The sequence below is a fragment of the Anser brachyrhynchus genome, assembly GCF_964034855.1.
Source record: "Anser brachyrhynchus genome assembly, chromosome: 7".
NCBI classification, from domain to species: Eukaryota; Metazoa; Chordata; class Aves; order Anseriformes; family Anatidae; genus Anser; species Anser brachyrhynchus.
The window spans coordinates 2948149-2976128 of record NC_137701.1 but is presented as its reverse complement, the minus strand read 5'-3'; the positions used below and the strand labels follow the sequence as shown (position 1 = coordinate 2976128).

Below are 27980 nucleotides of genomic sequence, written 5' to 3'. Positions count from 1 at the left end.
ATTTTCTCAGGCAGTTAAGCACAAAATAGCCCAGGACACACTCGAATTGCCAGGGCTGGTGGCACAGCCAGCTCCCCAAGTTTGCATGCACAGTTCACTTGCATGCCAGCTCTGTACACATGCTTTCCTGCCACTCTTACTTCTGTAGATAGGTAACTTGGCACATTTTGGGAAGCAGCTGAATGACAGCAATCATAGGTGTCAGGAATATGGGACTCAGTCCAGACCCAGCCATAGTGGACAAACATTTGAAAGAGGAAAAACCAAATAAGTAATCAAAGATCAATTTTGCTATTAACCAACTCACCTCAATGTGGCCATTCAGAGCTGCATGGTGCAATGCCGTCCGCCCACCTCGGTCAGAGACATTGACGCTGCTCAGCATGGGAATGATGACTTCTGCGCACTTCACCGCCTTGTTTGCAGCAGCCACGTGCAACGGGGTCTGCCAGTTCTTGTCCCGAGCATTGACATCAGCTGAGTGCTTAATCAGTACTTGCACTGCTTCCTGCAACGGGAGCACTTAAGAGCTATAAACAAGCAGTTTGAATAAATACAGCGCACATATTCTTGACAGCTCAGTGATGTTATGTATGCATTTTACTTACGCATCCCAGGCATGGCCAGGAGGAGGGAAAGAGAACAACATTCACCTAAACAACCTCTCAGGTTACTGAAACAGTACTGCTCATTCAAATGCCAGACTGTGCATCACCTTTGCTGTCACGCAGAACAGTGTGCTTGCAATCAAAATTTCCAAATTAGATTTTATGACATACAAAGCTGTCTATGCAGACAGCCCAACCTGTTTGGTTGATTAACCCTCAATACCTCAGTCGTCCTAACTGTGCTATACCTTAAGAAACAAATGGACTTATCTGAGCACCCTCTTACACATATTATTTACAAAATGAAGAGCATGTCATTTTGGACAATGAAATCACAGTAAATCACTCTAAGTTTTATTTATAAACAGGAAAAAGGAAAATATATATATATATATCTAAAAACAAAATTTTAGCTTTGCAAAAACATGAGAATCACAGGCAAAGGTTAACACTGGTGTATGTCCCCAGCTGCCATTAGCATTCCTTCCCTCCCTAAGGGCTGAGCACAGGCCAAGAGTCTTCACTGCAACATCCATTCTATCAGCCTGAGACCAAACAACATCTTTTAAGGTTAAACGAACCATTTTGTTGGTTAAAAGTGAATATTTCCCTGTGAGAAAATGTATTCTTCTCTCTTGAGGGACTGTCTCACTTGAGAATTTACCATCAGCTTTTTTTCTGCTCCCACTCATAGAACTTCCATTAAGCAAGCCAGATTAAAAAAGTTTCTCTCTAAATTACATTGCTTCTTCTCTTCTTTTTTTCCCCCCACAAACCAACAAAATACAAAGGAACCACAGGGACACAGTAGCATTCAAGTAGCCTCGTCTGCTAATTACAACTCACAGCTGGGAAGCGGCAGAGCTGTAGCCCTATACTACCTTATTCTTTTTCCATAAACTGAAAAGTTTTCTGGCAAGTCCAGCCAACGTTTTATTAATAAATAACAAATATATCATATGTACATTTAAAAAGCACTTTTGTATCTAGAAATGCCCCAGAGAGTGCCTGCAGTCTGTATCAACAATACATCCCATTACTAGGAGTTTTAGTTCTTTGTTCTCAATTGTTCTCAATCAATTTCTACAATTTCTACAATTTTGTTTTCTACACCAACTGTCATCTAACAGATTTGTTCAGTTAGTTCAGTTTGCATCTCTTCAAACACCAAGAATGATATATTGTTCATGTCACAACAGGATTTTCTTTTTTTAAACTACAGGCCCACTATTTTCAAAATCATTTAAATATAATTCACTGGGGATCTATCCAGCTGTGACATGAAGTCATCGGGAAAAATCATACAATTTGACTATTAATGAAGGAAGGAAAAAGTTATGGAAGAATTTTTTAAACTAACCAATAAGGACTGAAAAGTCAAAGCTAATAATAGTTACACTTTTATTTGTTTTTTAAGTGTGTATACATTTTTGTTTACATCTGCAGATCTGCTGCTCTATCAGACTAACAGAGTGTTAAAATCTTTATGGGGAAATTTTAATTTTATTGGTTTTGAGAGCATGAGCTAGACCTTTTTCTTAGCATAATTTCTACATGTGCATGCAGTCCGCAGCTATAGCGTAAGCCTCTGTTTTCAGTGTTTCCAGCTAACCCATGATATCAGAGTGAAATCTCTTAACTCTTTCATACCATACGCCTTCCCCTGCTGCCTCACTGGGGTACCAGAACTGCCAGCACTGGAGAAGAGCTTCTCATCTTAAAACTGGCTGTCAGCAGCCAAAGAGTAAAAGAGACAAACCCACAAGAAGACATGCATTTTCAGTTAGAACTGTGATTGAAAATAAAAATCATGTACTCTGACACATCCAAAAAAGGAACCAAATACTGCAATTCCTGAATCAGAAAGAGCGTAGTTGTTTTTTAAGGCTGAAGTCTGATCTTTGTTTTCCAACATGGCTTTTTGTATTTTGTCTCATTACAGCATTCATATCCTATCAGATATTCCTTTCAGCGGGTTTTGGTGGCTGCCAGCAGCTGGGAAGCTCAGCCAGTAGCCAAACAATGCCTGAGTTCAGAAGCGAGCCCAGGATTCCTGCCTCCAGGCTTGGCAGGCACTGGGACTGTTACAGAGGTGATTCAAGTCCATCAGTCCCTGGAAAACAGCCACCCTCTCTCTCTCCTGCATCCCCTCCCCTTGCCCCCAGCAGCCAAATCAGCCTGCAGTTGGGCTTGCTGTTAACGAAGTATTAGGAGGACAGAAGTATAGGAGAAGGTCCAAAATGGACAGCCAAAATACTGGTACAGTTGAAAACGCAGTCATGCCTGAGCTGCATTCCAGTTAGTTACTGTTGCTGCTTCTTGAAATAGCAATGGAGAGAGTACAATGTGATGCCAGAAGATTTCTAGCTGTCAAGTAGAAAAATATGGGCATACCTCCCTTATGCATGAATCAAGTGAATTAACAGAAAAGCTAACGGATGCCTTGAAATGCAATTAACCAAAATGAACTGTGCAGTAATACATGTAGGATTACACACACACACATCCACTCCCTCCTGGCACATACACAGCATGAACACATCCGTATGGGTTTATTCCTCCTTATTTTATCACTTGATGATAATGACCCTGAAGACCACAGTGATTCTACTCCACTTCAGCCAGGGTCACTCACTCCAGCTGGTGGTTGCTCCGGACAACTTGCTACAGTAACGCAAAGCATCCCAACAGGGGGAAAATCAAAGGCTCAAAAGCAACTATAATTAACTGGTAAAAGTTGGCCTCTGGCTGCAATGCTAAAGGCCCTGCACACAGCAAATGTTCTCCCCGTTTGTCACTGTGCTGCCTACTGTGGCTTTCAATGATTTGCTTTTTTCCCCAGCATGGAGTTTACGTGCAAAAGCAGAGTAATCAAATCTTACTCACTTCACTCCTTGAAGCAACTGCTCGGTGGAGAGGAGTCAGCCACATGTTGTCCTTGGCATTAACACGAGCGCCTGCAAGTAAACAAGCAGAGGTTACATCCATGCCTTGGGTGCGACACGAAGAGCGTTGCCCAACTCGTTTCCTAGTAACAGGAGCCGAGGCGGATTTAGTGCTCTCCTCGTGGCTCTGCCAACTCTTCTGGCACTCCGTTACCCTTAGAAATACAGTTCCATCTCCTGGGCAGATAGGAGCAGGCGCACAATTCAGAAAGAAGGGAACTGATCAAATCTCAATATTAGCAGGAGCAGCCTTGTTTATAGGACACAAAAGAAGCAGGATTTGTAGTAGGGGTTTATGTATGTACATATGTACTTGTGTGTCTGTGTGTGTGGATTTATAGGATTAACAGATACAGGATGTCTGTTAAAATGCTGCTTCCCTGTTGAGCAGATCTTGATGTGACCAATAAAACATGATGGGGAAGCGTGCCGGCTGCGGGGGAAACAGGTGCCTCCCTCCCCACCTCTGCATCTGTGGGTGCTCCTCAGCAGACACCAGAAGGGAGATGAAGGGCACTACCCATTTGCCTCATCCACAATTCAGTGCTAATGGGCACTCTGGCAAAAGACAGCTGTGCAAGAGGATGGTTTCAAGGTCGCTTGCCAGAATAATGGATAAAGAATGAATATTTAACAACTACTGCAGTGTTGGCTGACTACAGACAAAAAAGAAATGGATCCTGTACATTTCTGTAATGAGACAGATCTGTTTGAAAGAAATATTAAACTATCCATTGAAGTGATACCCCAAAACAGGACATCTAGTGGAAGGAACTGGAGAAACTCTTGCATTTTAAAAGGGCTTAACCTGAAAACATTGTACCTCTTAGGCCTACAGCCAGCAGTGCTAGTTTGAGAAGTCTGGCACATGAAGAAAAAATTTAAAGAAGCACAAGCATTATGCACGTAGCCTGGACGTGCCTTTGAACTTTATGAACAAAGGGATTCTTAAACTCCATTGTGCACCACAACTTAAGTGCATATAAAATCTTTTAATTAATAAATCACACTCTGGATCAGAAGCACTTTCTGAAAGCTGTTTCTCAGGAATATTAAGGTACTCACCTCTGAATCACCGTGGTTATTGGGAATTGTACTAGATAATCAGAGAAGAAACAAGTTCTTTCAGATTACCACAAGCTGGGATATAATTTTTTGGCTCCAAGAAAAAGAAAGCCACTTTCATAACTATTGCAACAATCAGAGGCAATACCTCACCTCAGAACTTTGTACCCAGTGGCACAACCTGCCCTCTAGAGAAGCACCCCATAGTAAGGACAGCAATAGTTTCAAAGTGTTTTCTAATGAATCTAGATATAAAGCAAGGAAGTTGCTACCTTCTTTTATCTACTTGAGAAGGCCATTATGACTGAAATATGTTGGTACTCACTCTGAAGCTAAGCTACCTGAGACGCCTCCAGATTTGCATAAAGCAACCGCCTCCTCCACCCGTGATGACTCCAAGGTACCTCATGTTACACCGATGTGATCCTATAGGGACTTTGGGGATACAAAATGCCTAGATGAATTCCTAATGATTGCCACTAAATGCCTCTTTTTTACGTCTACAAATTTATTTTGCATTTGTCTTGCTTTTTTTTTTCTTAACTAAGTTTTCTTTTGGCTTATTTCTGGCCATTCACCAAGTCCCACAAGCAGATGGTAAGAAATCAGAAAGGCTTATGTACAGAGTAGCAAAGTGTGACCAAAATCACGTCATTCCTCAATATTCACCAACTCCAGGAGCATCAGAGAATACAAAGATGATTAGAAAACCTAGGGAAGTGTCTCCTTCAGTAGTTATTCATGCCTTTCACTGATCCACCCACCCTTCAGGAAGCTGAAGTTAGCTGCCAAGAACAGAGCTAAGGAAAATAACAAAAGCAAAACACTACCAGTATAAATAAAATAATCCACAGCATGTTATCAGCCTTTTCTTCTTCAGCGGTTTTCTGTATTCCCTTACCTCTTTGTGGATTGGGGCTCTTTACATGACAAAGTGAAATTGCTCTTACATACCTAATTCAACGCGACAGCTGAATAAATTTGTGATTTATGTTTTCAAAGAGCTGCACAATTCAGCTGCTGCCTGTTACAGAAGCCACTGTTCCCTGTGTACTAAGGCACACATTTTCTGAAGAGATGCTTCAAAATGTTTCCCTCTTTACTGCCTATTTGCTTCACCAACATTAGGCTTTTAGTTTTCCAGCAGCATCTTGCAGGCAACAGCTAAAGGATGATCAAAGAGCTTCACCAGCACCAAGGCACACCTTCGGGGCCAAAAAATACCTTCCATTTTAAAGGAGAGAACAGGAGGCACCCACTAGGGAGCAATGCTCACATTTTCAAAGGCGTCCTCTACACTTCACAAACTTGAACGCCCTGCAACACCCTGGGGGACAGCTCTTTGAAAGTCCTGAGCAACACAGAAATCCAACTCTGAAAACTCAGTGCTCAGATTGTTAACGTATCTAAAATCACCTGTGTCCAAGAATCAAAACCTTAAATTTTCAAGTCTATCCCATAACACTTCCTCAGTGTCACCCAGAAATTCTTTACCCTGGATCATGTACTTTAACCATCTTTCAGTGAACTCCTACAACATCCTAAAAAGTTAGGATAATTAATACCCTTTTATACATGTGAGAGGCCTACAGCTGGTAACACTGAAACCAGTGCATATGGTGGCCTTCACAGTACCCATTGTCCTCCTTGAAAAGACAAGCTCCTTTAAAGTTTTCCCTTAATACCTTCCAGGTAGCCACAGCACCCCCACAAAACCTCCACTCAAAACATTCCCCCAGATAAGAAACCTTTCTCAGTCCCATTCCCAGACCTCTGCCCGTAGGGCCTCACACCTCTGGGCCTGACAGGAAGGCCTGGCTGCTGGATTTGTTCTGTGACGCTCAAGTAGACATGCTAACGCACAATGTCACAGATAAAATCAACAGAGAGGAAACTTTCTGTAATCCACTCTTCTTTAATATGGCTGTGTTGTAATCTTTGAGATCTTTTACTCTCAAATTTTTCTGCCAAAAGAGGAAATAAATCTAAAATTGCCTCTGTTCTTTTGAGATCAGAAATAAACAACCTGATGTTGGCTTTCAGGAATAAAGTTAACATCTCTTTATCCTAGCTGAATTATAATTTTCCGTACAGCACATTTGCCAAATCCACAGGTCTCCAATAAATCTAGATTCTGCAGTCTAAATCTTTGAAATTAGGAAGGATCAACAGATGAAGGAGACTCTGTTCTCTGTCCTATTAACAACATTAATAATGTGCACCTTTCCAGCCCCTGCTATGAAACACAGCAACAGGCACGTGAAAACAAAAGGAATGATCCACCACCACATGCCAAGAGATACACAATATAAACCAAAAATAAACACACACACAAAAATATATATAACGGTAGATGAAATTGGAACTTAAAACAGTAGAGCTAGATGTCAACAAATGAACCTAAAAGCCGGGGAACACCTACATGACAGAAACATGAGGTTTGACAGGATCTCCTCAGAGCTAAGTCCAAGTCACTTGTTAATTAGGGAATTGGCCTGGAGATGCCACTGCAGTCACAGGACAGGAGGAGGAAGAAGGCAGGTAAAAGCACACAGGTACTGGGTCACTCAGGAAAGAGACAGGAGAGAGTCCTAGGACATCCTCCAAACTTTCACCCAGAAGAAACAGACAAGGTTTTTCTTGAACACTCCTCATTCCCCAGGGACCGGAATCCCAAAGCCATGGAAAAGGCAGAGAGAATCTGCCATTCCAACTCTCTTACTCTTTAGCCTGCCAGCAAAGAAAAAGCCCTGAATTTGAGTTCAAATTGGGCAGTGCCTTCCCCCTGCTGCCTATGTACCAAGGATGGTCCAGAACCTGCCACATGTGTGACAGTCTCGCTTCCAAATCTGCATGCCAGGGCTTACCAGGAACCTTTCCAAAGCATGCTGGGGTTTGTACTTTTCCTCATCTAACGTGCAGTTTATAAGAGATGGATGTCAACATTGCATGCACATCCCTAGCACATAAACTTCTTGCCAAGAAGCTCAGAGCCTTCTGACATAGTGAGGCATGATAACATTGCCCAGATCACAAGCTCGTGTGGGAGAGGGGGGAACAAGAGGTAAGGAACTGAGCTCAAACATTATGTCCTCAGCACCAGCTCAAAGCCCAAGAGGGGGAGAGGTACAGGCATGCATGATAATGGAGCTTGGATTTATCCAGACAGTTCTGATGCATCCGTGAATGTGTCATCGTAAGGAACTTCATGTATGTGAGGCAGTTGCTCTGGTCCTTCTTCTTGACAGAAAGGAAGTGAAAGATCTCAAAGCTCCATGTAGCCAGCTTTCATATACCCTAGAAAAACAAAACCTCACAGCACGTCTCCAGTTTGAACCACATGGTTATGGATCAGACCTCTGAGCTGATGTAAACCCACCTAGCCCTGACATTTAATGGGCTGGGATGATTTATACTAGTTGAGGGACCTGGCACTGCATCCCCTGTATCAATTCCAAACAGATTCCATTTCAGTGGCTAGAAAGCCATTTCTGGCATGACTCCAAACACCTGGGTAGAAACTTTATTCATTAGACACCACATTTATTTGCGCTGCCACTGGTTCATGGGGCACAAATCTTAGATGTACATGTTTCATTTAATTTCTCTCCTAAGCCCTATACAAAATGCAATGGGTTGCTAGCTCTCTCAGCTTCTGCTCAGGCTGAGAATATTATTGTTTGAGTCTTACAGCGAGCATTTTTGTGCTTTCTCTCTGTGAAAACACCCTCTTATTTTATGTCCAACAACAAAGCTTTTCTTCTTATGTAACTTAATTTTATGAACAGATTAATCTTTTATGAAACACTTACTATGTTTTCCGAATGAAGAGGTGAAACAAAGGGAAGATGCTGATGCTGCTGTTCTCTTTGGAGCCTAGTTCACTGCCAGGTTCCAGTAACAAAAAGGTGTTTATAATAACTCACAAACCTGTTCCTCCAAACCTTCTCTTGGATGCAAGTAGTGTTGTGTACCACGAGTAATGATAGTTCAGAGATTAAAGGACATTCAATAGATAGAACATACAACACAAGATTAATTTTGACTCATGCTGAGCTAGTTGGGAATGACCCCCACACAGTTCCTTCAGATTGAACTCCAGCACTTCCCCACTGACACAAAATAAAATTATTAAAAGCCCACATTATGAGTTTTTCTCCATTCACTTAATCATAAAATGCCAAGATATATCACCTACATTTGTGTTGTGACCAGAGAAACCCTACAGCCTGGGGATAACATTTTGGCAGCGAGGTGCTAGAACAAAGTGTCCGGAAGAACACGATGAAGTCCCTTTTCCTCATTAGGAACACAACGGAGAACAAGATGCAGAATGTACCCTGCCTTCATCAGGATGTTGTGTAATGCTATTGGGATTCAGAGGAGAAATGGGCAGAACTGCTTCACTTTTCTCTTTAGGTGGCTATTATTGCCTGTGCTGCTACTTGAAAAACTTGAAAAAAAGGCAGGCAGCAATGGAATAACAGTATGTTACAAACAACATACACTGCAAGAACACATACACAGATTAAGTTTATTAACTCTTATCTCCCAGTGAATAAAAGCCTGTTTGCATCAAACACATTGAAAAAACATCCAAGCACAACCCATCAGCAGAAGAATGCTCATCTAAATCATTTTGCTGCCATCAGGGTTAGAGAAGGATCTGATACACGATGGATGTCAAACTAGCTATACTCATTAAACAATTAGAACATTCAAAACAGTCCAAAAAACATGCAGAGAAAACACATGGGTATAGTAAACCGAATTCTTCTTTTTTTTTTTCTGCCTTCTCCAGTTGAGGTTAGGCTGGTAATCCAGAAGAACATATTTGTACTGTCTGCATGCACCCATTAGAATATCTGTTCCTCCGTCATTCACTTTTAAGCACCATCACATTTTTCAAAAGAAAAGCAATATAGGCAGAGAGAGCAGGTGAGGTGAGCAACAAAGCTGAAGACCAGGAAGCAGCAGAGCCTGCAGAAGGAGTGGGACTGCAGGCACAAGGCACTGCTACATATACAGCTGCATTGTCTCTGACGTTACTGCCGAGAAAAAAGCTTGGTCTTAGGCCCTTGGACATACACATAGCTAGTGTTAATCTACTATATGTACTATAAGCACTTGAGAGAAAAGACTGAATCAGTAGCGCAACCCATGCTAGACACCAGAGCACCTAGGAAAGTCAAAGGCTTTGAATATCTCAACCATGGGAAAAGCTTCAGTTGGCATTTTTACCCTGCTGGACAACAGAAAATATAGGGTACAAATCTGCAGAAAACTTGTTTTCTTCAAGTTCGTGGATCACAGAACTATTTGTTCTGGGCTACAAACCTCATTTTACAAGCTATATCAAGTAACCTTCAGAAATCCCTTCCAACCAGAATTACTCTCGGGTTCAAGGAAATTAAGTGGTATCTAAAAATCACAGGACTGGTATTTCTTAAATAACTTTCTAAAAAGAATATGCAAGTCATTTGAAGAGGCAGTCTAATAATTTGTAAAACCACAAATTATAGCACCACACAGCAAAAATCATATAGTAAGGTTGCTTGCAAGGAGTTAAACATTTGTACCATAAGGTTCTTTTCAATTCAACACTCTTAAACCAACATAAGCTTTATCCTTACAGTTCCCCAGTTTACGAAAACATCACCTTTGAAATCTGCAAGCAAGTACAGGAGTTTACCATGAATTAAAGGTACTTCTTGAGAGAAATCGAGAGAAATCTCCTTTATACTTTGTTTTGACTTTTGTGTGTGTGTGCACGCGCACACGTGTGTGTCACTGAAAGCGTTTGGAAATATTTATGATTATTTTTCACAGTGCTTCTGGAAAGGTAGGTTAGCATTACACTCCCATAACAAGCTGGAAAAAAAATCTAGAGCAAATTAAATTAGCAGTGTCAGCATGAGACTAAAATAGGGGTGTTCTTGACTTTTAGTGCACTGTTAAGACTGTACTTCAGTCTTTATGCCACACACACACACACACACACACACAAAATAAGTAAGAAAATAAATAAGAAAGAGGTATTTTGAGCACCTATAGCCAAACGTCTATCATACTCCACACACAGAGATATGAATAGATCACTTTTGTTCATGATTTGTCATTCTAAAACATTAGATGACAACATATGAGTTTTTTGGCAATCCCCTAACAAGGGGATGCTTTTTAAGGGAGGACCTAAGCAGTTACAGGTAATGTTTAATATACTTTGTTTTTGAGCAAAGTATCTTAAGACAATGTACAAATATAAAATATACTGTATACACAAACGTATACACACAAACACACACACCTGTCTATCCTAAGAACATATTATTGTTTAGAGAAACTTTTTTTTTTTGACAAGTTTCTCTTTCTTCAAGGACTACACACAAAAAATTCATGCCTTTCAAAAACATATCTGTTAGTATCAATCTGTTGGAAAAGGTAACTCTTGTTCTCTCACTGATTTGCAAGTTGTTCTGTAGATATATCCTGCTGCAGAGTTTCTGTTCTCCAAATCAACTTCCTGACTTTTAGAAGCATGTTTCTAATGCAAATACCGCTTACTATTTATTCAAACTCGTTCATAACTTTCTACTATTATTCTATAATCATTTTTGCCTAACAAGAATTCTTGGCTTGTGCTCCAGGACTTGAGCCCACATTTTCAACATGTACTTCAGCATGTTTCTGAATCCACAAATATTATCAGTTTGAATGCTTTCAGAGTTTTTAAAAACTAGTTGCTTTGTTTGTTAATTTCACTTAGTCAGGATATCTTTTATAGTTGTACCACCACATTTAAATACATTTTGTAAGTTTGTAAACAACTGCAACCATCTCTGTGAAACTCAGCAATATATACTACACAGAGCTCACTCCCACATGCTTTATTGGCTACTTCTTGTCGCATTAAAATTAGCTAATTTACCCAGTAATGACAGTAAGGGATGCTAACTTACCCGACAAAATGAGAAGCTCAATGATGTCTGCATCCCCAAGGAACGATGCAACATGAAGAGGAGTTCGCTTCTCAGCATCCTGCAAAACCACAGATGGTCCAGTGAGAAAACATGGCTGATAATTGCAAGCATTAGTATTAAGCATTAGTATTAATGAGTAATGCATTTTTACACAGTGGTTTTTTTGTTGTTTGTTTTTTGTTTGTTTTTTTCCCCAGTATTTCTGTTTATCATTAGAAATACAGTCTCAACTAGCGAAAGAACAAAATTCAAGGTCTGGAAAACACACTTTCTCCCAATAATCCTCAACTTTCTTATCGCTGGGTTCCACCAGACCTTGCAGAGAAATCTTTACTCTGATATCCTTCCTACAGGTAGATAAAATCAAGTCTAATCTAAATCAAATCTCCAGCACATCACAGTGCTCCTCCTGCAAAGCCAGGACACATCTGTACACGAGGAAAAACATAACCCTTGTGTCTCTTTTGGAAAGATTTGCCACTAAAAATTGCAGTAACATACTTCAGAAAGGTTATTGCACACCACTTAGTCTGGTTGGTTAGAACAGCCCAAAATGGACTTGTACACATAGATCAACCTTTAAACACAAGTAAAGAACAGATTAACAGCCAGGTCTGCATCTTTAAACTTCTAAGAATTATACCTTATCATGCATTCAATTTCCAAAACACAGATATTTCTTATTTGATTTCTGTCATTTTCTGGCTTAGGGAGTCACATTTTCAAGATTGACTTTCCTAATTTCACATGATATAAATACAGTGTTTATATATATATATATTAAAAAAAAAAAACTTTCTTTTATTGATTTATTCAGATGACTCCAGAACATAGGGCTTTAAAAAAAAACAACCGCTAAACATGACAATATGGGAAACAAATCACAAGCACGGCTAATACCGTGCATCACACTATAGCCATGTTTCTTAACCACCAATACATAAAGTTCTAAGAGACTTATCAATCAAACTTATTAAATTACTACTTACCATAATTTAATACTGTAAACTGGTAACAAATTCAACAACTGCGAGTGATACCAGCAGAAAAATCCTACTGGTATTTACACTTTCTCCCTGAAACATCTCTCTGAGCCTGTCAAGTAAAATATCTCTTTTAACATGCCCAAGAGGTCATCAGCCGCAAGCTATTTTGGACTATCTTCAAAGTATGCTATAAATGTGAACAAATCAGTGTGGCAGAATCATTTGTCATGTGAATGCTGAAAATTGTCTTCCATCAAGTGCAAGGCACGGAACCAGTGTTGTTTATTACTATGTTTGCTTCTCGTATTTGTATGTTTGGTGTCTTGTTTTGTTGTGTTTTGTTTTTTTTTTTTCCAAACACACATGATGTACATAGTCCTCAAATTCTGTTGCAGTACATTTTGATCTTACATGTTAGGCATGCACATGACACACTGAAGACCAATTACGTGGACGCCCTGGTTGTCACAGGTCAGGGGAAAGATCTCTCTCAGAACTTCACCTCCCCACATGGCAGGTAAATTAAAACAATATGAAGCAACTCTCCCTTTTCTCTTTCACAGTCAGAAGCAGTGGACACTCTATGGGACCAAACTCCCCAAAGAACTCCACATTCAACGAGTGACCTCCCAGAAACTGAAAGAACAAATTGGATTTTCTTGTATGCCCAAGTTATGACAACAAGAACTATAGCCTCACCTTGACCAATCTGGCTGTGCACTGCTTGCTCACTGACCTCTGCTGTGCTGTAATCCACCAAGGACTAGCTCTTAGGGGCTGCGTGAGTACACACTATGAGATAACTTTCATAAACTTTCATAAATACTGCTTCTTATCGCCTATCCTAAGGCTATCCACTACACAAAACATGCTAAGACTGACCAAACACTTGTACAAGTATAGAATTGGTTTTATTTATTTTTAGCTTGTTCATTTTAATTCACAGATCTCTCTTAGTACATTGTAGCCTTTGTAATAGCTATTGTACCAGTCAGTGATAAATTTTACAGCAACTTCTTGCAACGCAGCCAAGGTTTGCAACAGAGCTGAACAGTTTGAAGTTGAATGTTAACAATACAAGAACAACAATTTTCTATATCAAAGAAGCTAGGCTATTCAGTGTTTATTGATAATAAGCAATATTTTATACAAAACTGTAAATCTAACAGATATTTGATAATCCAGAGAGGAAAGGACATGAAACGGAAATGCTTTGTTGTAGCATTGTAAACTTAGGGGGATACTAGTGGGTCTTTCAGACCCGCAAAAAACAACAAAAGAATGAATGCTTCCACTACCAAAGTAGTATCTATCTGTAAATAATCTCAGCTTTCACTTTTTAAAATCAGTGCAAAATATGTCAAAGAAAATGAGAATCAAGTCTTCAGAGGAAGAGAGGTTTTCATCATGCAATTGCATGTAAGCTTAATTTCTGCAAGTTTTAGGCATAAAGCTAAAATTTCTCCAATTATCAGAGCCAGGCACAAAGCAGAATTCATCCTCATGTGAACTATCAGAAGACAAAAAAAGAAACAATGCATGGTGTGGAAAAATGAGCAACAAACATGAGGGCCCCCCAGGCAGCGTTTTCTGGACTTTGGAGGGGAGAAGTGCCAACACAACGCCTGCAGCTGAGCCTTGAGCAACTCAGCAGAGGAAAACTCTTGAGTTCCTGTTTATGTTCTGCACAAGGCTGAGAGAAACACAGAGGAACCAGGGCACCTGCCTGTCCATCAAACCACGCTCCTGGCATCCTCCTGAGAGCCACCAACCACTTCAGCAAGATCTAAAGAGCTCACCGGTGTTGCATCTGCTCCAGGCGCTATGGGATGTCCAACTACAGCTGCCATTCTGACGTGACAGCAGTAAAAGAAGCACCAAAAATAAGTAGCTAATACTGATGTAAAGACTGACGGTTACAAACAGAGAAGGGAATAAAAAGGAAGTTTGATGTTTCAGCAAGAGGTCTGCCAGTACCCCACAAAGCTGACAATCCATTATAAGGCAAGGAAAGGGGTGGGGGGGAAAGAACGATAACAGGGTTACAAATAGCACTAAGACAAATAATCAGACCTGCTTCAAGTGCAGTTCTTAAAGGAACAAAAGGTCAGTAAGAGACAGCAGATAAGCTAAACAATGGCTAAACTAAATTATTCTAAATTGAGATACATATTCTCTTCCCAAAACTGTATTAGGGGCTCCACTAGTTCACAGAGAAGATGATGCTGCATGTTAACATTATCTGTACTTCTTTATTTTTTAAACTACAAATCAAGGAAATTAAGAATTTAACAAATAGGCAATCAAGGACAGAAGGCCTCAACAAGAAAAGCACTCAACACATGCTTCAACTGTTGAAGCAATTACAGTGACACTGATAAGGTTCAATGTTAGGCAACTCCTTAAGTGCTTTATTGGATCAGAGCCCCAGCACACATGAAGATTCGCAGAACAGTGGCTCACATGAATCATACCAGCATACACAAAACGTTTGGGCACGTTAAGAAACAGGCCAACAGTTTCTCCTCAGCATAGCCTGTATCTCAAAGCAAGTAATGGACCAAAATCCATCAGAGTCTTCTTCACAAGTCTAATGTTATTTTGTAAAATACCACAAATTCTATCTATATTTTTTTAGAGAAAAGTATTTATTGTAAATAAAAATCATGCTGATTCTCTTGCATCACAAATGTCAATACAGATTCAGTATTCAATGTCCTTAAATTCCTGAAAGTTGTTCAAAATTTCCTTCTGTAGAAAACAAGAAAATTCTCCAGTGTTTCCCACTTAAATTAAGAGCACATTGAACAGTGCTAACAGAGGCTACATACCCACTGCAAACACAGCCATTAGCTTGTACTGAACTGTCACACTGTGTCAACACAGAGGCTTTCCAAAGTTCTGGAATACATTCATTCCTTCAGAAGACTTTCTAGCATGGCAGAAGCACTTCCAGAAGAAGATCACTTACTTCGAAAATAGCTTTATCTCCTGTGAGACTCCACAGTGCCAAAAAGAAAATCAGCATTCCTTGGACGCAAGCAGCGATGAGCATCTAGTTCCCAAGATGACTGAAATACCACATGGCTTTCTCCCTTTGTCCCAAGTCAAGCATGTCACTGCAAACTAACCGACAAGCTGTTTTCCACATCAGCTGTCCGAAGCACGCAAGGCTTTTCAGGCCCAGAATCTGAAACTTGTGCACACTTGTACCCTCAAGCACTCGCACCATCCCAAAAAGCACGCTTAGCAAAATTGCAAAAGTAGGACGAGAAAAAGAAGTAATAAACTGCAGTCATCCAGACCTCTTCATAAGGGCCTCTTTCTTGCCGTCCTTATCAGTAACTAAGCTCCCTCTAAATGCATGCCCCTGTGTGTAAGGCCCTGTGGCCTCTGCTGGTGCCCTCCTGCAGACCTGCTCTGCAGCTGGAAGCGGGCAGGTGATGCCAAGCACCTGTACACCTCGACATGGCTCCAGCCTGGCCCCAGCCTGGCCCAGCAACAATCACTGCAGCCCGCCTGCATCTGCTGGCTCTGCAGCTCTGATGAATTGATCTGGATAGGCTGGACCGATGGGCTGAGGCCAACTGCATGAGGTTCAACAAGGCCAAGTGCCGGGTCCTGCATCTGGGGCACAACAACCCCAAGCAGTGCTACAGGCTGGGAGATGAGTGGCTGGAAAGCTGCCTGGCCGAGAAGGACCTGGGAGTACTGGTTGATAGGCAGCTGAATATGAGCCAGCAGTGTGCTCAGGTGGCCAAGAAGGCCAACAGCATCCTGGCTTGCATAAGAAGCAGTGTGGCCAGCAGGTCTAAGGAGGTGATTGTCCCCCTGTACTCGGCTCTGGTGAGGCCGCACCTCGAGTACTGTGTTCAGTTGTGGGCCCCTCGCTACAAGAAGGACATGGAGGTGCTTGAGAGAGTCCAGAGAAGGGCAACGAGGCTGGTGAGGGGTCTGGAGAACAAGTCTTACGAGGAGCGGCTGAGGGAGCTGGGGTTGTTTAGCCTCGAGAAGAGGAGGCTCAGGGGAGACCTCATCGCTCTCTACAGCCTCCTTTAAGGTACCTGTAGAGAGGTGGGGGTTGGTCTATTCTCCCACGTGCCTGGTGACAGGACGAGGGGGAATGGGCTACAGTTGCGCCAGGGGAGGTTTAGGTTGGATGTTAGGAAGAACTTCTTTACTGAAAGGGTTGTTAGGCATTGGAATGGACTGCCCAGGGAAGTGGTTGAGTCACCATCCCTGGAGGTCTTCAAGAGACGTTTAGATGTAGCCCTTAGTGATATGTTTTAGTGGAGGACTTGTTAGTGTTAGGACAGAGGTTGGACTAGATGATCTTGGAGGTCTCTTCCAACCTAGACGATTCTGTGATTCTGTGAATTAAAACGAGCCAAATTCAGCTAATTCGTAACATCCTCCTAACCTATCTCATTTTGACCCAAGCGGGTGAGGGAGCATTTGTCTGAGAAGCTCTTGACATGGACGAGCAGCTTCTCCAGCTGGCAGGGCACCGAGCATGGAGCAAGCCCAGGAGGCAGTATCAGCACCCATGACCAGAAACAGAAGCAATTAAACAAAGGGAAAGTAGATGTTGCCTGCAACAGCCTCAGCGTGGGGGCAGGGAAGTATTATTTACTTTCCCGGAAATACGAATGCAACAGAAACCATTCTGGGGAAACCAAAATTGTGCATAAACTTTGTTTTTTAGGGTTTTATCCAAGAGGAAAAACAGGATTAGGTGATAAAGAGGAAAAGCAGAGAGAAAGAAGTGTCTGGTTTGGCTTGCAAACATCTCTTCAATTATGGGTAAAAATACAGGAAAGATTTTTTGCCTTTTTTGTTTGACTTTGTTTTTGAAGGGAAACTGATAGACTGAGATGAAAATTAACATCTTACAGAAAGGGAAAAGTTTAGTAGGAAATCAGAACTCTGCACATAAAGGGTGCTGCACAGCTACAGGCGCTATCAATCTTACCAGTGGATGCAGAACAACTCCTAGATGAACTCAAGGCTCTGCATCATTCCCTCACCCTCCTCCCACACTGAAAAAAAGCACCCCAAAACTCCCCGACACACACAGCCCAATCTCCCTGATTTCTCTAAACGTCTGCCTGAAACTAATCTGGCAGTTCCAGCCCAGGTCCCTTGTGCCTTGGGAAGACAGGCTGCTGAACACTACTCACGGGCAGCCCACGTTCCCCAGGGGTATTTCCCTGGAGCCAGTCCTCAGCGGCAGGGGGTCGCTCACCACTGGCCAAGTGTAAAGCTGCCCACACCGTCACTCTGCACAAGTAGCATAGCGTTCCCCCGGGCAGAGCAGGGAACCGGGGAGGTCAAAGTGACTGCTGCGGTGGCAGAATGAACTGAAAACAGCTTCTGAGCCAAACAGTTGCGACTTGCACTTTGTGGCAAAACAGAAGTCACAATTATAGCAGCATCCAGAAAGCAGCCATTTTCATAAACATACGCTTTCGGACTTGGAAAGATTTTATTTGACCAGACCAAAAAAAAAAAAAAAGTAACATTCTAAACCCCTGATTTGCTCTAAGCTCTTTCCTCTGAGGTTAATTGTCTCTTAGGACAGACGTGTATATCTCACCAATGTTCCACAGTTTCTCCATGGGCTTTTACTTCTGCCTGCCTAATACCTCTCTCACTGTAGATTCCAAAATACCATCTATAAAACTTCAGAAATCCCCAAAACTTGCTGCAAAAAAGGAGGTCTATTTTATTTCCCTCTCCTACTTGCATTTGAACTATTTCAGTACCAACACGGCTAACCAAAATGATCAGCAAAGGACTAATCACTGCCAAACAGTGTCAGAGTTTCCTCTCACATGAACACCCAAGCATTAGAAAAACACTAGCATGGAAGTAATTAAAAACACCCTGAAAATAGAAATGTAAGCACGCAGTGCAGATTGCCAGCTGACAGTACAGGAGGAAGGAACAAGCTATCATCTGATCTTTCTTTAATGACAGTTTAAGCATTTGACACTTTTCTGCAATCACTGTTAAAAAACTAATCTTCAGAATTTGTTGCCCAGTATTTTTCTAATTACTCCAAAGAACAGTTTGCTTTTTTGCTTCTGACAAAATAGCTGTTCAGCCAAAGCATTCTTGGATGGACTTTTATTAACTTAAACATGATTCTGAGCAAAACTGTTCAAGTTCAGTTATTTTTTCTATTACGTACTAGGCTACTCAGCTATAAAATACATATTCCTCATTTAACATTGCGCCCTGACAGATGAGAGCATCTCCCTAGCAACAATCACTAGCACACTTACAGCCAAAGGCTAGAAAAACATTTAAGAAACCTACAATAGCCTTGTACAGGAAATGCTATTTTGAAAAACTAACACAAAACACAGAGTAAAATGTAGGACTATCATGTTCATCTAGATTTTTTTTATTATACTTTTATTTTATATTATTTGTAAGGCCATCAGGGAAAACAAATACAGGGGAAAATCAAGGTAGGTGATGCTTTAAGCAAGCAGTTTTGAAAAGTTATTTCAAGAAAACAACGGGGCAATGAATCACAGGGAAAGAGTAATGTCAAGGTCTTCATTCTCTGAACAGATTCTCCATGAAAACCAGCAGCAAATTATTCCTTCCACTTGACAGACACCTGAGTGGGCTCACTTCTGTTCCTTTCCACATCTCTGAACCAGATGTCTGGACCCCACTGCCTGCATAAGCTGCAGTGCGAAGGCTACACGAGGCTAAACTGCTGGAATTAGCTATGAATAAACCAACAGCTTTATGCAGAGAAAGACTTGAAGAAAAGGAAGGTTGATTCAAAACTCCAGGAAGCACCTGGAAACCACCATTCTGGTTCTGCTTGATATTCTCACCACTTCCAAAAGCCATAGACTGCAGTCAAGACTAACAGGGTTCATTTCTAACAGTACAGATTTAAGCTAAAATCAAAGAAAAAGAAAAGGGAAAAAGAAAAAAAGAAAAGAAAAAAAAAATCTGCAAAAAGACCAAGTTCAAGTGGACAGTTTTTTACTGTTAAAACAATTAGCTACTACATGTTTGCAGCTGCTTACCATCATTCTGTCTAGAACAAGCCAATTTGAAGAACGACAATTCCTCTGTGGGCAAATCATGGCCAAAATGCTGCTTCCTTACTCTCACTGCTGAGACCTATAGTGAAACTTTATTTCAAGCACAGTCAGATGCTGAATAAAAGCTCCTGCTCTGTAAAGACTCTTCAAAAAAGGAAACTCTACAGAGAGTAAAAATATGCAGCTTTCAGCTGTTCTCATTCATTTTCTCAGTACACAAGAAAACAATGTCCCTGAGTAACCTGCACATTTGGAAAAATTACCATACATTTAGAAAATTTAAAATCACCTGCTGGAGATAATTATATTTCAGACTAATAATTAGGATTACATTCAAGTCCTGAATCTCCAACTTCCAAATATTTTCTATTCTGTTATGTGTTAATTGTTAAGAACACGATTAATATTATCATTCCAGAAGTTTATAGGCATGGTGCTTGCATATCCCAGGCACAAACATATGCCAAGTTACATACCAAGGCATTGACGTCCTCAGTCTTGTAGATCAACATCCGAATCTCTTCTGGATCACCACTGAAAATCGCTTGGACCAGTGGAGGCTGGTAAAACAAAGGAGAAGAAACAGTATTACAGCTTTGTTTGTTTTCTGTTTAAAAGGAGAATATATTATTTCTCCTAATACTTACTAAAGCAGCCCACAGACACTGTGAGCATGACCCCAGTAACAAGCCAACAAGAGCATCTCATCAGGAGGAGCTATCAGCTTGCTTGAGGATAATCCAAAATCACGAGTATGCGCACACACACTCATTATATGTGCAAACAAACAAGGACCCCCATCAGAATAGCAACTTTTGTCAACAACACACAATTAGCCCAGATGTTCTCTCTGGCATGTACAGGAAAAACTAATTACATCAGATATTGCTGTGTGCTTGCTGTTGGCACAGATTAATGGTCATGCAATACACATTTAGAAACAGAACATTATCCAGATAATGAATTTCTGGGCAATTACTAAACATCTTGTGTCTTTTTACTGAATAAATATGCAATACGCACAGTTAATTTTAACCACCCAAGAAGTGAAATAATTATCGCATTGTTTCAAGTGTGTTATTATGCTATTATGGATCAGAATGCACAAATAAATAATCAGGCATACAGGGGTTAGAACGTGCCACGCTCACTCCACTCCTTCAGCAGCGCCCGCGTCACTGCTGCACACGGAGCTGCTGCACTACACGTCCAGAGCTGGCAGCCTCTGTCCTTCTGCCTGGCTTTGCACTGGGCCCCCAGCAGCAAGTATCCGAGTTACTAACCAAGCTGGCAGAACACAATCTACTCAATTCAAAACCAAACCAAACCCTCCCTCGCCGCTGAAGACTCAGAAAAAGAAAGGGACAAATTACAAAGATACTTGTCCCCTGAAGATGTTAGAAACAGGATGTGGCCCCAGCTCCAGCTGCCCCTCCTGAAGGCAGTGTCCTACCTGGGGCAGCTGCTGCCAGCCTGGGGGCTCGCTGCCCACCTCCAGGTTGCCTCCTGCAAACAGCAAAGATGTTTGTGATGCCATGCAACCACCAGAACTTAAAATAACCCTGCAAAATGGAAGCACGCATGGCTACTTGAGCACATAAGACCACAGCATCTCTCCAGACTCTGCAAAATGTAACTATCTTGTAAACAGGTTATCTCAAAATTCAGAAACAAGCTGGAAAAGGAAATCATTATTTGCAATCTTTCCACTGCAATATTCATCATACTCAAACCTGGAAAATCTATTTCTAAGTTAATGGTGTCTATTTTAAAACATATTAATCCCTTATGTCCTTGAGAAAGATTCACATTGGAATTTTACTCTTGCCACTCCTCCAACAGAAAAAGGACTAAAGCAGCATCTTTTACCACAGCTGCCTGATATGTTTCATCACAGTGTGGTCTTATGTATTGCGGCAGACGCTTGAAAAAGGAAAAAAAAAAAAACGCATTTCATTTGAACCATTTGCCATGCTTCCTTCCTAGCCCGTGCCAGCTCAGCCACAGAACATTTCCCACAGGGGGATGCAGAAACCAAAGCTTCAAGTCTGCTCTGTCCTCCCTCATCTGCCAAACTCAAACACGTCAGAACTTAACTAAGAGTGAGATATTGCCATTCCTGCAATTGTTTGTACCAAAAGAAATTGTTTCAAGTGATTTCTTATGCCCACTGGCATGCCAATGGAAATTAGTATTTCCTAGATTTACTGTACACCTCTCACTAGCTGCTAGGAAGAACCAGTGAATAAGAACTGTCACAGAAAAACATTTCCCTTTCACGTGCATTTATTGTAATATTTAAATAACAAAATAATCAGGAAAGCAGAGAATTCCTCAGCTGCAAGCCAAAGGGCAGCACTGCCCAGTGGCCAAGCACCAGCTACCCCTGGCACCTTGGACCAGCCGCTGCCACCACTCGCAGGTGCAGCCCACAGCCTGGACCCGACACCAGCAGAAACATCCAGCCAACCTACAGTCTACGGGATTGTTAGAAGTGATTGCATACTGTCACAGGTATTGTTTTTCTTTCAATCAGGGAAGCTAAAATGCTGTGTATTGCTCTATTTTAAAAAAAAAAAAAAAAAAAAGAAAAAAAAAAAGAGGGAAGTCTAAAGCAAGGCAGTTTGACCCATTTTTGGCCAAAAATCTGAATTAGACTCCTGGTTTTACAGGAAATGCTTGAATTAGCATCAGCTACTTGACACAGAACACAGACTGAGCATAACGCTGCATTCTGTAGACCTCTGATACATAATAAGACCCCCACCTAAATTTTCATCCAACATCCTGCATTTAGCTTGCTGTATCAAACCCCAGTATTTAGTCTACCTCTGAAGTAAGTCTCACATTGCTGAAACACATGAGCTAGCTGCCATACACACGTCCACAAAGGCCTTAGTCCTTCAGACTTTTCTCCATGAGAAGCTCTTTCTGCAAGTTACTCACAACAGAATCTATCACTGCTAATTGCAGCAGCAAGAGGCAGGTAGCAGAGAGAGATCAGGGCCTGGGATGGGAAAGAAGAAAGAAAACCAGTAGAGGCTAATATCCATCTTGAGTCACTGCTGTGCAACTTTCTCAAATTGGCCATGTTTCCACTTTACTAGTTCATGAGTTTGCTTCACTTTTAAAGACACTAGTTTTGAAGCGAGAAACACTTCACTGTTAAGGAATTTTTCCTACCAATTGCATTAAGACCTGCCAGTGTGTGTGAGATGCTCAGTCACGTATAATGATCTGTTTAGGAAAAATATGTCAGAAGAAAATTGCAGCACTGTTGCTGCAATTAGGGGTGAGAGCCGAGAATGTGCATCTGCTAATCAGCACAGGGAGAAAGGTGCTGTTCTGCTCAGCAGCTGCCAGCAAACAATGGAGCCTGTGCAGTTACGTGCGGGTTGGTGACGGATATCCAATGACCTGAACAGATCGCTTTATTGATCTGCTATGGTAACCATGCTTATGCACGAATGACTTCAACTTTAAATAACTTTTTTTTACTTATTTATTTATTCCTGAAGGGCAGGTGACAAAGCTTTCTAGTCATCAGAGTACGGTATATTTGTGCAAATAATAGCTAAAACCTGTGATAGCTAAAACCTGTGACAGCATAATTAGTGAGCTATTTCATTAGCATAAATATCTTGCTTCAATATCCTTCAAGTTCAGAAGTTGGTAAATACTCAGGCTGAGGAGAAAACAAAAAGCAAGCGTAGCACAGCTTATGTGTAACTATTACTAGAAATAAAGAGGGGTACGGATGTTGGAATGACGAACAACTGTTTCATCAGCTCAGTTCTCCAGAGTGTTCAAATTCTTAAAGAGAGTTTCAGCTGGGAGTCTCCACATTTTTTTCTGAAAATACACACCAGCAGCTACCAAAAAAACTTGCCATGTTACTTTTCATTATCCTCCATAGATCCGACAGACAGCACAAAGGAAAGCAGAGGCTATCACCATGCTGCATTCCTGGGTCTCTGAGCCGCAGATCAGAAGAAGCATTTGAGTGGACTGTCCCAAGTATCATTTTAATTACTGCCAGAAGTGGCTGCTGAAGCGCTCAGCAAAACAGTTAGCACTTGGTCAAGTAACTGTGACATATATTAAATATTTTATCTTGATTCTAGGTATCCCGACTCACTAACAAGGACTTCTCGTTTAAGACAACCTTTCATTCTGACAGGAGCTGGTGGCAGACAGGTGAAGGATGATCGATTTCCACACCTGTTTGATACTATTCTTTGGTCTTGTGAGTGAAAAGTGAAAATATTGATCATTTACTTGTTCCAACTGCATTACAGCAGCTTACTGGACCAAACACATGGATGTGTCCATGAAACCATTTCTCTTCAGCTGGCAAGAGCACGTAGCAAGACACACAGTTGTCTCAAAGCAACCGATTTTGTCAGGGTTTTGCCCAACACCTCCCTTTTTCCCCGCATGTACTCCCATTACTCAAGATTACAAAGCTGTCTGTAGTGTCACATTATGCACATCTATTTCCTTCCACTGGTTGCAGTACAAAGCCCATGTCTCTTCCGAATTCGCATTTAGAACTTTCTCCTATGCATACAACATGGAAATGTCCGAAATACTGCTTTAACTTGTAAGTCTTACAAATGGGAAGTTGTAAACTGGATTTCTCTAAATTCTTGGAGTACATTTCCCTGTCACTTAGTATGTACACATTTTATGGAGAATCCATTCTGCATACAGAAATTACCCAACACCAGTCATTTTTAATAGACCCAGTAGCCTGCTTCACTTGCATGACTAGTCAGCCTGCTAGCACATTTTGGGGACTAATCACTAGGTAAAAACAAAGAAAAGTTTACTTTGAATTTGTTATTAAAGACAGTATTTCTGTTACTGGAATTTCTATATACAGTGCCTTCTGACATGAAAGTCCTTTCACTGAGCTGGTATTTGGAGAAGAAGGTGCTCGGATTATTGCTAAGGGGTGTTTCAGAGCTATTACAGATTTTTCCTGAGCAACTCCTAAGAAATATTTGTCCAAGCTACAGAAAGACTGGTAGAGAGGATCAAATCCGTAAATATGGTATATTGGTAATCTGAGAGCACTATGGCAAACTGGCAATATTGTTCCATGATCAGATAGACTTACCCAGGAGATTTATACTTACCAGATCAATAAATACCCTGGACACTGCAATATTTCAAGTATGGCTGGAAAAAAAAAATCAATTAACTTACTTTTATGTTTTCAAGTGTGTTTGTTCTGGTTTTGGAAGGTAGATTATTTGTCAATTATTTGTCAGGGTTGTGCATAATCCACTGCGGAAAGTATATGTCTACACATTGCTGCTTAGTTCAGTTTGCTCCTCTGTGCTCATGCACCAAAAAAGTGATTGATGTGATACAAAACAGAAGTATTCAACAAAACATAAATTAACAGTCTGAAAAGTAAGAGAAACTCAAGGTAGGTAGGATGTCCAAGCTTCAAAAGGTCTTTGCATTGCTTTTAAGCTATTTTTTAAAGTATGCAAAAGAGCTGGGCTCTGGTGTTTTCCCCAGAGCAGCTGTTTGACAGCTGGCTGCCACGCTGTACTGTAAGCTGCTCAGAGAAACATGCTGACATTTATGTTTCTTTGTAAAAAGTGTCAGCTTTTCTCTTTGTAGCTCTCCAGTAATTTCTCTCCATGTCACTATAGCAGCCTCTTTTTACTTAGTGTCTCCAAAAGCTCAGGCTGCATTCACCCTTCAGACCACAGAGAGGTCTTGGATGTTGCCGGCACAGGGCACCACTGGAAACGTGCTTAGGGAGTGATGGGGAGGCCGGCACCATTCAATTTGCTGCTATGCAAAGAGCGTAGGAAAAAATGTATACATAAACCATAACTAGAGCACATTCAGCGTCAAGAGCAACTTCATACCTAAACTTTAGAGAAGGATGAGGTAGGGGGGGAGACAACGCAGCATCTCCTCACCATGGGCAGAGGCAGCCTCCTGTGGAGGGGAATCCAAGGAAAGCTGCTGGCAGTGGCCCTGAACCTCCCTCTCAGAGAAACATTTTGTCTTTGCTGATTGTAGGAAGAGACTTGCAGGACTCGTCCTCCCCTTCCCTCAGGGAAGGCGGCTTTTCGGGAGACACCACGTGTCAGTGGAATCATTTGGTAGCTGGGCAAGCAAAGGAAGAGAAAGCAAGAAGGGTGACTGGTGCCTGAGGGTCTGTCCCTTCATTCTGTTGATGCAAATGGTGAATGGCAACTTCATCAAAACGTGAAGAAATGCTAAATGACCAAATGCTGCAATACTACAGCAAGCACCTGCAGCCACCAGTGTGGTCTAAGCCAATAGGAAGGGCACGGAGCATTAATGCTACCAGCAGAGGATGTCTGCAAAGGCACTCAGTGTGTTACAAACAATGCTGCGTTTGTTTCCAGTGCCTTCTCCCCCTTCCTGGTGATCAGTTAAATGCTCCGTAATGCCTAAGTGGTTCTGGATTTTAAGTAATTGTTCACAAATGTCTGAATAATTCACAATATGCTGGCATAGTCTGTAGGCAGTTCCTACTGGGGCATGAGCTCAGCCTTTCCCATAGCAGCCTCATGAACAGAGACTTGAATATCTCCAGAAATACTTACAAATAGTTAGAATACAGTGATTTATAAATTATCATCAGGTACTGTCATTGCTGGTGGCATTTCTAAAAACAGAGTTTAATCATTGGTGTACATTTTTAGAGGGATGACAATTAACCACAAGCTATCAAACAGAAACAAAGCAGCTCCAGCTTGGCTGCTTGCACAGACCATGAAGCCACCTGTCTTCTGAGAGCACTCCCATCCCTCGGGTAGAATCTGATCAGGTTTAGAGGCTTGAAATACAGGCCTAAGAAAACACGAGAAAACACCATTATGCACCTTGATTACAGAAAAAACAGTCTTTAGCTTTATCCACACAAGTGTTTTTTCCAAAACTACAAGTTCTCTCTCATTATAGATATTGTACATCATTAAGGGAAGGGGGAAAGAAAAAAGGCGGATGAAGTAGTTGCAGCAAAGATGCTTGAAACCAGACTATCAGATGACAAGCTGAAACACACCGTCCACTAAGGCATTTGCTTCGCAAAAGGGCAACCCGAAGTGCTTGGAGCACAGCCCCATCCTGCACCACACCACGTCCTGTATGGGGCCAGGATCTGGCAATGCGGCTGTGCTCCCACAGCTTTTGGTGCTGTGCCGCCGGCCAGCCAGACTCAGGCACTCTCCTACGCACCCCTCACAAACAGCTCGGCGTCTCCAGCCAGACAGAGACGGTGACAGATCTGATTCTATAATTAAACATGACCTCAATTAATCATTTAGTAAGTGACGTGCAAACCAGAGGAAACTTCAGTTCGCTTTCCCATGAGCACGCTGCCTGTGAAGCAGCACGAACAAAACCCTTCACACCCCTGCCTCCTTGCAATCCCTGCACCCTTCATTTTGGTCCTCTCTTTGCCTGGCCCTCTCCCCTCCTCTAAGCACCTTCTCCAAGCCATTTAAACCTTTGCCTCTCTACTTGCCCCATGTCTGTGCCCCTAGAGCAGGGGAGCTGGAGATTTTAGGATGATGCACACTTGAACACCTTCCAATGCAAACACACACTGTCCAGAAAGCACTTCAAACAAGCAAGAAGGAAAGAAACCACAAGCAAAATGGGGAAAAACACTACCACATATTGAGACAGCTGAAACTTCAACACATTTATTCAGCCAAGCTTTCACAATACTGAAAAAGGAAAAGAGTCAAGACTAATTCTGCATGTGTACTGCAGCACCGAGCCCAGTATTTCTGTTCACACAGTCCTCGATATGCCAGCCTGGACAGTGCAAAACAAGCCTCTCTGCAGACCTATTTCTGGCGGCTAGCTTGGCTCTAGATCTTGGCTGCCTCCCATTTTTCATTACGAAGCCTATCAGCTGCCCCCAGAATTGCTTATGTTTCCAGGTGAAACAAAGGTTACATCCTGCCGTTCCTGGAATCCTGAAATTCTTCTGCACGCAGAATATGCTACAAGTGTCCTATGTTTTGTTAAACTTAACAGTTAAGGCATCAAAATAACTCACGGCATGTTAAATTTAGATCACTTCTAAAAAGGAAGAGAGCTAAGCCACTTTAATTCAGCTCACTTAATGGCCTTTCTTTCATTCTCATTACTGGAGATTGTCCACTGGTCTCAATTTGAATTTGTTTGTTTTTTTCTCTATTTTTGGTGGTGTGGTTTCTTTTTTGTTTGTTTGTTTGTTTGTTTTTAAGGGCCTGCAGATCATATCAGAAAATTATTTAATAAATGCTGTCTTGAAGTTACATTAATCAAGTGG

The 27980-nt window shown here is 41.5% G+C and overlaps 1 protein-coding gene across 21 annotated transcripts in view; it reads right to left on the bottom strand.

The window, feature by feature from the left end:
* The window catches only part of ANKRD44 (ankyrin repeat domain 44), a 154007-nt gene that overhangs the window by 58934 nt on the left and 67093 nt on the right, over positions 1-27980 (bottom strand). For 18 of the 21 annotated variants that reach the window (XR_013953649.1, XR_013953650.1, XM_080599910.1 and 15 more), the window contains 4 exons: positions 20134-20217; positions 11578-11656; positions 3495-3565; positions 308-508 (listed from right to left, as the gene is read on the bottom strand). Coding sequence is in view for 19 of the 21 variants with exons in the window: in XM_080599910.1 (XP_080456036.1) it covers positions 308-508; positions 3495-3565; positions 11578-11656; positions 20134-20217 (435 nt within the window). In the remaining 2 variants the exon portion in view is untranslated. The other 3 variants (XM_080599906.1, XM_080599899.1, XM_080599903.1) reach the window with 3 other exon arrangements.